The following is a 12,934-nucleotide window of genomic DNA, read 5'->3' as shown; positions in this document are numbered from 1 at the left end:
AATAACAGTTTTACAAATTTCACCGTGTCACCGGAGAAAACGTACTTCCTACTTCCGCGAAACAGAGTAATATCGCGGGTAATTCTATCACGAAGAAACCCGCGAATATCTTTCAGAAATATTCCGGCCGTTGCAAATTTCTTTCGCCGGACAACATTTTGTACGTTGGATCGCGTCGCACGTTAAAATCCACGTCAAATGTTACGTGAAACGTAAAAGTACTTTACCGCAAACGAAGCTCGGTAACTGCAGCCTCGAGCGAACAGGCGAAATCTTTCAGCTACACAGCTTCCCCACTTATCGAAATTTCCCAGTAAATGAGGTCTAACGAAGGAAAATTCGACGAAGCTTCGTACGAATTACCTTTACCTTTTCACAAAACCTTGCTATTTCAAGCTTCCTCTTGCAACTTATTTCGCTCGACGTACGTCAATGCGAAAGTTATGCGTTTCAGCGACGAAGAATTAGCTTGCACGGATATGCACGTGGTCGAGAGACGAAGAAACTGGAATATAATTTTCATCTTTTCATGATTTTCCAGACAAACGTAATGTAGCATCGTGGACGAGGGGCCTGGGGGGTGTCGGGCGAATTATAAACATGCGGTTGCGGAACATGTGCGTGATGGGGCTAAGCGAAAAGACAAGAGCTTGCTACGGGACAAAAACGAATCAGAACGAATCAGACGAAGCAGTCAGTGAGAGTTGAGAAGCCAGAGAGTGCGAAGTGACGAGAATTGCAAATTAACTATCTAATTGTTACGTTGGTCGACTCTCTACCTAAACCAGGCCACACACCGCGGGCAAGATGGTAGTCGGGTGTCTTCAGATCCTTACTACGTAGCCTCGATAGTCTCAAGTACCCTCCATAAATCTCAGGAACTTTCTAGTCAAAGGTCCTTCAGACCGAACAAATATTCTTTCACTGAATTGTTTTCTAAAGTTTATCGTCCACCGCGGGTTGACGCGGGAAAGTTGCCTTTTCTCACGTACGAGGCCTCCCACTAGCAACTTTATCTCGAGGGCGGTTAGCATCCTTCCTCACCCACCACCATAGCAAATAAGCAATTAACAACGAAGCCTATTTCCCTCGCTCTCCTAGCCAAAATTGTCATCGACAAATCCGATGGTCCCGTGCGCTGGACACACCCATCCTCGGCTTTCCTCCGCCACAGCATCGTCACCGAACTTGGCTGATTTTCCATCTTTCAAACAGTCGACATCCTTTGACCGGGTTTCCACCCTTAGATCAGTCACTTACTTAACTTACACACGCGCACCAGCGTAACTATCTTCTTTACAGAGTTGTTGGAATAAACTGTGATTTATAACTTGTTATATCAGCGTCATATTTAATTGAACTACCTCTATTATCCTAATCGAAATAGGGGACCGATCATTTCGCGGCGTCGATTATCTAATCGTAAGGGGATTTTACGACTCCCGTTGACGTGTTTCCTCCGCGAGTGGTCGAAACGCTAGTTGTCTTAATAATTATAATACGTTATTGTGATTAGTTCGCGTTAAATAACCATAGTTACCTGTTTAACTAACATTTGTTTAATCCATTTATTGTAAACGTAAATTGTAGTAAAGATCCTACAGTAATAATTGGAAGAAAGAAGGCAATATCCAACGATTGATGAAAGTTGGTCTCGTAGAGGGCTGGCTGTTAGAAATTCCAGTTACAATGTGGCAAATAATTCGAGTTAAAGTTTTATTTCGACTTGTACAGTTTTCCGCGGAAGGTCTACGAAGAGGATCGTAGTTTGACAGAATCCGAGTGTACCTGGTACCTTAAACTGATATCGCAGCAGATATTATTGATAATTATCAATTAAACTCTAGAATTTTAATAAACTTGAAAAGTTTCCTGAAAAATCGATATGATTTATAATAAAAATACAAAGATCTAATTATTGTTATCAAAGATTTCCCACCGAGCGGCGGTTCTATTCGCTGTGAATTACGAACTGACAGTATCCTGGTAACAAAACTTTCCTGCTGCAGTGTTTTAACAGCGTACGATAGATTTTCATGCAAAGGAATTGGCGACGCAAAGTTGCGCCATATCCGGAAAAAAGTCGCGACATTGACCGAACGTATAAACCTTGTTCGACGAAAATTCATTGAGATTCGACGTTTTGGCAAAATGTTTGCCGGCGATATGAGGCAAAACGGGCAAACGTTGAAACGAACTCGAACGTTCGAATGGTCGGAAAGCGGAAAAACCTGCGTTTCAAGTAGCGAGCGGAACGAGGACGCGCGCGTTGGCTGCAGTTTCGCAACTGTCGTTACAAAGCGTATCGATGCAAATGAAACGACACGACGTTAGAAACGCGGAGCGTAGGGTAAGGAGCGTAGCAGGGCAGAGTAAATTGTGTGCCTGTGCCAGATGTAAAACGGTTGATTGCCTTGCAAACGTTGCGTTCCCGACGACGATTCTACACAGAGCAGGTAAATGGTAACAGCGTAGGAGAGTTGTAGCCGAGTGCCTATCGCTGCCAATGAGAGACAATCGGATTTAGGTTCGGGGCGATAAAGAACGCGCGATAGATTGGAACGCAGTGCTAACTGTTACGAGCTAGTTAGTCCGCGGTGTTGGGACGCGTTTGACGATCGTAAAAGTATCGATACGCTTTGTCGTTTGTTCGTAAAAAGGGAAATTACTTCCTTAATCGATGCGACAACTTTCGTTGTTTGTACCGTTGTTTCGTACGCTGCCTTTAATCCTTTTATCGCGACGTGTTTCAAGTTGTTCCTACAGTTGTTTCATTCCGGCTATTCCAAGTTACCGATGTACAGGCTGTACATAAAACGAAACGATTTTTCCCATCGTTTTTCGACTAGTTTTTCGCAACTCGAATATTTATACATTTTTGTATTTAACATTGTTACGATAATTAAATATTACAGGACTCGTTAAGGGAAGAAAATTCTTGTCACAAGACAGGAGAAATATTTACAAAATTATCACAATTAAATTATTTACAAATTTTCGACCGTCTCTGTCGAATCGAAAAAATATAGAGAAATTGTATGGGTCTTTAAGCTATTTAGGTTTCAGCTTGCCATTTGAGAAAAGATTTATGCACCGATACAATAATTGTTTATAAATAGTTCAATTCTGTGATGATAGTTCTAGACACAACAATGTACTAATGACACGTGTTAGAAGATCAAAGTCATTAACGATGATAGATAATCGTGTTTCCTTTAATCGCTTAAAGATTACTGCATAGAAATAATTTGCTGTTTATATACAGGGTGTAAATAAAATTTTTTTTTTTAATCTTTCTTTTTTCGAAAATTCAAAGTGGATTTTCTCGAAAACAAAGCCTCGAACGAAAAATTGTTATTCTATATTTTCGACTTCTTTTTTCGCGTAGAATCACCCCCTTTCCGCTTGTACCGCCAGTTACCCCAACCACCCTGTATATAAATTTCTTTTCTATCGTTGCAAGGTTTCTATTGGAAACCGAACGCCATAGCGAAAGAGGAAAATTTGAGAATATTGTTTGAGCGATTGCTGGCGGATTGCTTGAACGACGAACGATAGTGACTGAGATACTTTTGACATCACAGTTCGTTGTAGGCGATGAGATCTATCGTTTTCGAAAGAGATTGTCTTCAGGGTTCAAGCTTTCGCGAAATCCAAACGACCGGAAATACGATGTTGCCCTGAAAACGCGACCACTCGTTTAAAAACGACGCAGAAAGAAAAAGAGCATTGGCGGCCGGCGAAAAAAGAGGCAAAATGTTGGAAATGAATATTACATAAACCTGGGATCCAATTTTCTGCTCTCAACGGAAGCTTACGTCACCGCGAGGCATCCAATAAAAAATGAACGACGCTCGGTTGAAAACGAAAAACCTGGCCAAAAGCTATCTGCGTGTAACTCGCCATTGACGTTCCAACAAAAGCAAAAATATCATCGTGACTTTTTAACGCGATTACAGCTCGCAGGTACGCCGAAGGCGTCTCGCTTCCAACAACTTTCCAAAATATCTCGCTCGCCGGCCAAATTACGCGTCTCACACGGCGCATAGTGACGAAAAGCTTGATCGCAGTTCAAACGTAATTGTCAGCACTGACAAACTACGTGGTAGAACGTGTCACGTTGTTTGTACGATTCTCCCTTCCATTTCCCACTACGATTTTTTTTCCTTAATTTTTGACACACCTTGAAAAAATATTATTTACGGTATTTCTCACGCGCGCGATATATTTTTCACATATTGTTGCGTCTGTACGATAACGCGTTATGCAAACCTCAAACTGCTACACAGCATCGCCTCTCTACCGATTGGAAAAACGTCTGTACTTTAGAAACGAAAATTGACAAAACCAATTCGATTTCAAAAGTAATTTGAAAATTCACGAATTGAGTTACGACATTCCAATCGATCTTCGCGAACGTAGCTATTGTACAGTTTATTTTCAGCGTTTCAACGCTAAGGGAATTCGACTAATGAAATTAGCGTTGTCCACGAGATCGACGCGAATGCAGTTAAAACGTCATCGACTGAGCAAAGACATCTCGTCTTTGACATTATACAAAAATCGTTGCTCTAGTTGCGACCAGTGGCTCTCTTCTGGCCGCTGGAAAATCGCCTCTGCAGTTGGCTTTCCAAAAAATATCGATTTACAACGTACCGACTGATAGACGTGCGCGTAGGAAAAAGCGATAAAACCGATCCGGATAGAAATATTTTCTCTATTCGAGCTGGCTCGTTGCAGACGACCGAGTTCGAATTTGAACACGGCAACCCCTTTTTGTATTTGTTCCTTGAAAAGCGCCAACGAGATCACCGATGTGTGACTAAATACCTCGCACGAAAATCCAAAAAGGGATTGGTATAATAGCGCGATGAACAAGGATGATCTGAATTCACAGCGTTCTCGTTACTCTCGTTGTGGTCTATGCAGGTGGCTTAGTCGGAAATTCGTCGAGTTTCCAAGATGATTCGGTCTGGCGCATAGGCTTTCAATTTTCTACCTGTCTGTATTTTTTTTTTTTTTTTTTTTTTTTTGATAAGAGCCTTTTTGAATTCAGATATCTCACTTCGTTCGTGCGTGAGATGGTTTGAACGCTGTATTGAACTGAACGCGGTCCAGATTTCTATCTACAGTGAATTGCGATAATATTGCAACTGTGCGATACGCGCGTTTGCTTGAAATCGCGTTGACGAATCGATGTATCGAACGTTAATGCAGTGTCGTTGTCAATCGTACGGAAATATCGCGCAGAAGATGATAAGGTAGAAAAGTTTGCGTAACTGAGGCGAAGAGAGGGATCTTCTTGCAAAGTATCGCGCTTTTCAGACTCTTGTTCATTCAGTGTCTTCCTGAAAGTTTGTTTCTAAATTTTTAACAATTTTGCAGATTGAAAGGCTACACTGGCAAGTAGGAAGATTAATTGAGTTAAGAACAATTTTGAGACAAGCAAAATGAAAATGCGTATTTTCTATCCACCTGTTTCCGTTAACAACAATTTTAGAATCGCAGTGGCGCGAGCCTGTTAACGCACAAGCGTCAGAAAGCTCAATAATCGAAGCACTTGATCGATCAAAAGTTTCTTTCAAATAGAATGGCTTCTTTCATATCAAAAGTAAAATATTGGGTTGGCAACTAAGTGGTTGCGGACCGTGTCATTAATTGGTAATGGCAAAATCCGCAGTCACTTAGTTGCCAACTCAATATATTGGCTGCATCTTAAAAAATCATTCTCATAGAAATTCCGGAAGACTTCGAACTATAATATTTATAAGAAACGTAGGCGATATACGAAAGCGTAATTGCATTGACGAATCGACAATTACTATCGTTATCTAACTATACTTTTTTATTTCTACAACGGAAGACGCGTAAATTGGCCCAATTTAGACGAGTTTTCCGAATGAATTTTCGGCTGATAAAATTGACTATTATTTAATCTATTTTTCTAATTAATTATTTACCTAACTATGCTTTTTTATTTCTACAACGGAAGACGCGTAAATTTGTCCAATTTAGACGAGTTTTCCGAATGAATTTTCGGCTGATAGAATTGACTATTATTTAATTTATTTTCCTAATTATACTTTTTTATTTCTACAACGGAAGACGCGTAAATTGGTCCAATTTTGACGAGTTTTCCGAATGAATTTTCGGCTGATAGAATTGACTATTATTTAATATATTTTTCTAATTAATTATTTACCTAACTATACTTTTTTATTTCTACAACGGAAGACGCGTAAATTTGTCCAATTTAGACGAGTTTTCCGAATGAATTTTCGGCTGATAAAATTGACTATTATTTAATCTATTTTTCTAATTAATTATTTACCTAACTATACTTTTTTATTTCTACAACGGAAGACGCGTAAATTGGTCCAATTTAGACGAGTTTTCCGAATGAATTTTCGGCTGATAGAATTGACTATTATTTAATTTACTTTCCTAATTATACTTTTTTATTTCTACAACGGAAGACGCGTAAATTGGCCCAATTTAGACGAGTTTTCCGCATGAATTTTCGGCTGATAGAGAGGGATCTTGCAAAGTATCACGCTTCGTCTGACTTATCGCACTTTCTATCACTTGAATACATGAAATTCTTGCCTGTCCAGAGCCACCGGTAATTAAGTCGTGTCTCGACCGATTCTACTAGCAACTTGATGAATTCCTTGCATACTAAGATCAATTAATTCCTTGGCAGTTAATAATCTCGTACTTTGACATTAAAAAGTGCCAATTTGTACGAAGTAGAGCAATCAGTTTTGAGTGAACCCCTAGCGACTGAATTGATTTAACCCACGATTTACGTTCGAGAATTTTGGGCCGATTTACGTTTGGTCCGATCATCGTACTACGGGCTATGCCCGTGGTTGTAGGTTAAGGGGTCAACGTAAGACGATGTCGAACGATGGTTCGTACGAAATGGAAAAACGGTGTTGAATGGAAAAATAGTATTTCGCGAGAAGAGTTGTTCATCGACTTACCCCTAACAGCTGGCTCGTCGTCGATCTGGAATTTCAAGGAAGCTGCCCTCCTGGAGAACCTGAGCGTGTGCCACATATCGTCGTTCAGACCTTGTCCGGCGACCAGTGTCTGAAAATAAAGGGAAATATATGGCATTAGTGAAAAGGGAAATACACGTTTAACAGGTTTTTCTTGCTGCTTACGACAGAGATCTGTTATTATTTTTTAACAAAGCCAGAAGCCAGGCTGGAGCTTTTAATTAAAATTGCTGTGTGCGAGCGCTTGTTGAACCTTATAACTCGTTACGTAATTAAAACATTTTTCAAATTTTTCATTCTCGCATTACATTCGTCAAAGTATTTCTCATATTTAAAGTAATTTCTCCTACTTATATTTTTTAATGCTGTTCGCATCTATAGAAGCCCACCACACGAATCGGATAACTTAATATTAAATTTGTATTATTATAATACAAGTCAACGTTACGGTTCTACAGTTACTCGACTAATTTGACTAATTTTATAATTACTCGAGATCGGATAAAAAGTGGCGATATTATCGTTCGCGGTGAATCAGCACGGAAGGATAATTCCAAAGCTGAATTTGTCTCGAACTTCGATCAAGCGGGTTTAATTAAATTAGGATTCCTATGAACCGTTTCGGCCAGAAACCACGTTCTACAATCAAAATCTCGCTCTCATCGTATTCAGAATTATAAGCTGGCCGCAAGCTTGCAACCTGCGTTCCATTCTTCGGCTTACGGGTCGCCTTCAAACGAAATTGATTGCGTGTTGCAGGATGAAACAGCTGGAACGCCGAGGAAATTCGCGCGATGAAAATATCTCGGGCGGGAACGTGCCGATTGAATTACACCGTGCGGATGCAATAATGGACACTTGAGCGTGAGCAATTAGCACGGTGCGATCGCCGGGCCATTAAGAAAATATAACGAGGCTATTTTTCAAGGGTTGTTCATTAAGCCCTTAACTCTTTCCTGAGCTTAATGCTTCTCCTTGAACTTCAAGCTTCTCGTTTTCTAGTTTTCCACGCGGCGTCGCGATATGTTCGTTACGTAACAGTTGATTTCTAATTACAGCTAATTAGCAAGGAACTGTACTAAACCGATCGATTTCAGATAATTTCATCGATTGCGAAGTAATAAATTGAGGAACAGAATTTATTTATTTCGTCGAAGGGAAAGATACTAGGTTGTCCGAAAAGTGCGTTTCCTTCGCAGACACGTCTTTTACAACAACGCGTCTTTGCACAAACATGAGATCTAATCTGTCCAACGTTGTAACCCTAATTCCTAATTTGATAAAATAATATAAAACGAAAGATGTGCATCCGTTGTTTCTTTATAAAACGAAAGAAACTTTCCGGGCGACCTAGTAGAAAGCCGCGGAAACGACCACGTGGCTTTTCAGATACGTTGAGGAACGACGAGAAGCGAGTGAGACGGTGTCAAACAGACCCAACAATCTCGTTACAAATAATATCTTTATATCTTTGTCAGTAAAAGGCATCGATTTATGTAGCGACAGGGTAGTTTTTGAATTGGTAGGCGCGTTTTCTGCCATATCCGGTTGTTACGGTTTGCACTGGTTTGGCAGAGTGGCACGAACACTGCGTAGGAAAATGGTCATCGGTCATCTGACGAGGCGAGCTCAATTTTTGCTCTACTTTCCAAGGAATCGAGAGCCCTGAGGCCTGCAAACGGAAAACCTGAAATTCTACTCTGTCGAACGGAGTTCGCGATCAGCTTTCCCATTACAATTACAATTCTCGAGTATACTGCAGCGAATGAACGTGTTCTAATTGCAATAAAAATTATTCTATTGCGGAATTATCGCATTATAAAAGATCCTGTGACATATAAATCGATCGTATCGTGGACGATTCGTAGGAGAAATTTTCGAAGACTCAGCCGGAGCTCTGTGTATTCTCACAATTTTGCACGACAAAGGAATTATAAGCGAAGCACGTGGCAAACGTCGTGTTACTTTGAGATACGGAAAGAAGGGAAGTACTCGTCGATGGAACGACAGCGCGTGGAAATATCGCTGAGTCGATTGGCCGAAACGTGGAGTATCGTTTGGGAGTTTGCACGCACGACCGACGTATGAGGCAGTTTGAAATAATTTTCGCCCAACGACGAACGAGTCCGTCTGCGATTTATGGCAGCGGAAAGCAACGTGATCAGTGGGACGTGTGTTCGTCTCGGTCGGTCGCACTCTATGACGGAATTTCGAATTCCACTTGTGTCATAGGTGGCATTTTTCTATCGGCCGTGTGGTAGCCCGCGACACCTACAAAGCACGCAAATCGTCCTACCTTTTACCTTCACGCGCTCATCAATTAATAAACAGGAAATGACAATTAATAAATAAGAAATTGTAATTATTCATTTTATATTCGGTAGAAAAATTTCCATTCTCACGACTTATGGGGGCCGTGCTTTAGACCAGATTGTTATATTATTATCAGTATTATCGTTTTGTTTTATCAAATGCCGAAAACACGACAATTTCGACCGCTTTTTCATCTTTGCACTCGTCCCATTTCATGGTTTTCCGGGTAAATGGTAACTTCTTTTATTCCCAGGGATTATCGCTCTTAAATAACGTGCTGCGAGAATGTCTCATTCGCAAGGAACTGGGAAGACGGCCATTCGTTTAGCGCGCACCGTAAACAAAATCTTACGATTCGACGAGAACGTAACGCGACAAAAATGGAATTTTCTAGAAGAAACGGACAGGAGGATTGTAAAGGGAGAGCGGCGTGGCGATTACGGCAAATCCACAGCTTTGGCTGCGTGTGTATTTTCGTTACGCCAGAGGATAGGTGAAATGTATGCACGGTCCCGTTGTTCAGAGCTCGCTCGACGATCCTCGATACGCGTACAGTTAACCATAGCGGGGAGTAGCATCGATAAACTAACAACACGGAGCCTCCTCGTTTGGTTAAACCACCATAAATCCGGCCAACTCGTCACTATCTGCTAACTGGTTTGGTCTACGCTGCCAGCCGCGATATTCATCTATCACGTGGCATCTGACACACGTTTGTCATCTGACGTCACCTTTGCACCGCCAGCTATCGCTCGTGCTCGCCTCTGTGAAATTTCACTGTTATTTTCAATCGCTGCGGCTGGCGAGCTTCCGATCGACGACAGTCACGCTCGTCCCCAATCAAATTCATTATCATCTCCAGACGAGATTAGTATATTCTCTTCTGAGATACATAGTTTGTCGATTTTAGTCCAACAGAATCAAAAGTGATGTATTTACATATGAAAGAAGGAGGGACATATCTTGTTGAGAATTTTGCATCTTAATAAATAATGGTATAGGAACACTAAATTTACATTTAGAATTCATATTAGAATAGTTATATATTTATTTGATAAGCGATTTCAAAGATATTCATCGGTACACATCTGCACGCATGACTGTTAATTGAACAGTTTATATTCATTTGATTTTCACATACTTCCACGCACTGATATTCACATACGAGTATCACTACTACGCAGCTAACCTAGTCTAGCACATAAAATTCTACATATCTCAGTATATTTATCATAATTATTAGGTTGTTTTATTAAGCTCAGTTCTGTTAGGTTTTAGCCTTCTCGAGGAGGATTCTGGTCTTTTAACGATGAACGCGATAGCAGATGTAGGTTAATGACAGATATTAAAAAGTATAACACGTTATAATAGCATGCCGTGTCGCAATTTAAGAGCACGAAGTGTTAACTCACGAAGGACAGAAGAATGGTTCGTCGTAATTTCGTAATTACATCAATTTCTTTATATTTCATAAAATCGCCAGGTCTAAACGGAAGAAACAACCACGATGAAATATCAAACGAGTGTTTAGAATGCTCTTTCATAGCCACGCTCTTCGGAGCTAGAATTTCATGATGTAGGTTGATCGAATTACGCAGTACCCTGACCTTGATAACATATTCCGAGCTCCTCCTCGTTCTAATTATCTAATTGTTCTACTCTCGCCAAAGTTGCTATTAAAAAACTCTACAAATTGTCCAGCAGTTTGTCTACACGAGATCGGAATCCTAACTTGACTCGAACGTTTCTAAGTCGAAGTGACAACTTAGGGAAAGTCTGAAGCTAAGACTGACAGAAATCGTGCAGTACCCTGACCTTGATAACATACTCCGAGCTCATAGAAATCCACCAGCTCCTCCTCGTTCTACTCTCATCAAAATTGCTATTAAAACACTCTACAAATTGTCCAGCAGTTTGTCTACACGAGATCGGAATCCTAACTTGACTCGAACGTTTCTAAGTCGAAGTGACAACTTAGGGAAAGTCTGAAGCTAAGACTGACAGAAATCGTGCAGTACCCTGACCTTGATAACATACTCCGAGCTCATAGAAATCCACCAGCTCCTCCTCGTTCTACTCTCATCAAAATTGCTATTAAAACACTCTACAAATTGTCCAGCAGTTTGTCTACACGAGATCGGAATCCTAACTTGACTCGAACGTTTCTAAGTCGAAGTGACAACTTAGGGAAAGTCTGAAGCTAAGACTGACAGAAATCGTGCAGTACCCTGACCTTGATAACATACTCCGAGCTCATAAAAATCCACCAGCTCTTCCTCGTTCTAAACACCTAATTGTTCTGCTCTCATCAAAGTTGCTATTAACAACAAACAAAGTTGCTGCAATCCTGACTTGGCTTGAACACTTCGGAGGCGAAGTGACAACAAAGTGGAGAATAAGACAGACAGAAATCGTGCAGTACCCTGACCTTGATGACATACTCCGAGCTCATAAAAATCCACCAGCTCCTCCTCGTTCTACTCTCATCAAAGTTGCTATTAAAACACTCTACAAATTGTCCAGCAGTTTGTCTACACGAGATCGGAATCCTAACTTGACTCGAACGCTTCCAAGTCGAAGTGACAACTTAGGGAAAGTCTGAAACTAAGACCGACAGAAATCGTGCAGTACCCTGACCTTGATAACATACTCCGAGCTCATAAAAATCTACCGACTGTTCCTTATTGCAAATATCTAATTATCTCGCTAGGAAGAAATTCCGCGAATTGCTGCAATTTGTCCTCGCAAGATCGGAATCTTCACTTGGCTGGGGGAAGAAGAAGGCGCAACTTGGCGGCGGCAGCGACGATTGGAATAACAAAAGCTTTGAAATCTGACGTCGTCAGCCAAACTGGCTGAGAAGGTTCACGGAGGCGACGTGAAAAAGCACTCTTACCAGCGAGAGCCAAGTGAAATTACATAGAAAGTCTATCAGTAGACGGATATTACGGTCCTCCCCGGGGCAACTTTATCGCCGACTCACGCTCCGATAATCGCGCGTCTCTGCCGCTACCTACGAATCAATCCGGCAATTAAGGGACGTTTTGTCGCGGTGCTCGAGCTCGATCCAGCTTTATCGAATTCATCGGCTCCGCTTGGCTCGGCGCAGGAAATCGCAGCTGCATAAAGCGTTCAATCATGCCACGCCACGCGATAGGGTTTATCGATCGTCAGACGGCCTGCGTCTTTTTACCTGTTGTTTTATCGCAAGGCTGGTGGTGCTGATTGGCTGGTAGGATCGGCGGATTATTAAAAATATCGTTGAAAATTCGACGCAGTTCTTGCTCCATAAACAATTTCGCTGGGTCAGGGTTAGGCAAGGGACAGGTTTCTTTAAAAATAGGTTCGTATCGCGAGCTTCGTACCTTTTTCCGCTGACTCTCGTTCACTCATTATAGTTTTGACGCCTGTTAAACAGACACGCGTAGTGGAATAATGGGAAATTCGCGTTGCCAATGAAGATCCGATTATCGTTGATCGCCAAGTTCTCGTAAAAGTTCTTTCCTTTTATCGTATATTTAATAATAATAATAATAATAATGCTCCCTTCTGTTCTATTAAGACGAAGACTACACAGCGTTTGGAAAATCGGGTTGTTGTAAAAATCGGGTTGTTAT

At 41.1% G+C, this 12,934-nt stretch overlaps 1 protein-coding gene across 11 annotated transcripts in view; it reads right to left on the bottom strand.

Moving 5' to 3' along the window:
• LOC126874906 (neurexin-1) overlaps window positions 1-12,934 on the bottom strand; it is a 598,322-nt gene that overhangs the window by 113,996 nt on the left and 471,392 nt on the right. For all 11 annotated transcript variants that reach the window (XM_050637402.1, XM_050637400.1, XM_050637401.1 and 8 more), the window contains one exon: window positions 6,987-7,095. In XM_050637402.1, the coding sequence (XP_050493359.1) occupies window positions 6,987-7,095 (109 nt within the window). The remainder of the gene's footprint in view (window positions 1-6,986; window positions 7,096-12,934) is intronic.

The sequence above is a fragment of the Bombus huntii genome, chromosome 17 (genome assembly GCF_024542735.1).
Source record: "Bombus huntii isolate Logan2020A chromosome 17, iyBomHunt1.1, whole genome shotgun sequence".
NCBI classification, from domain to species: Eukaryota; Metazoa; Arthropoda; class Insecta; order Hymenoptera; family Apidae; genus Bombus; species Bombus huntii.
The sequence above is the reverse complement of the archived record's forward strand: the minus strand, read 5'-3'. Positions and strand labels throughout refer to the sequence as shown.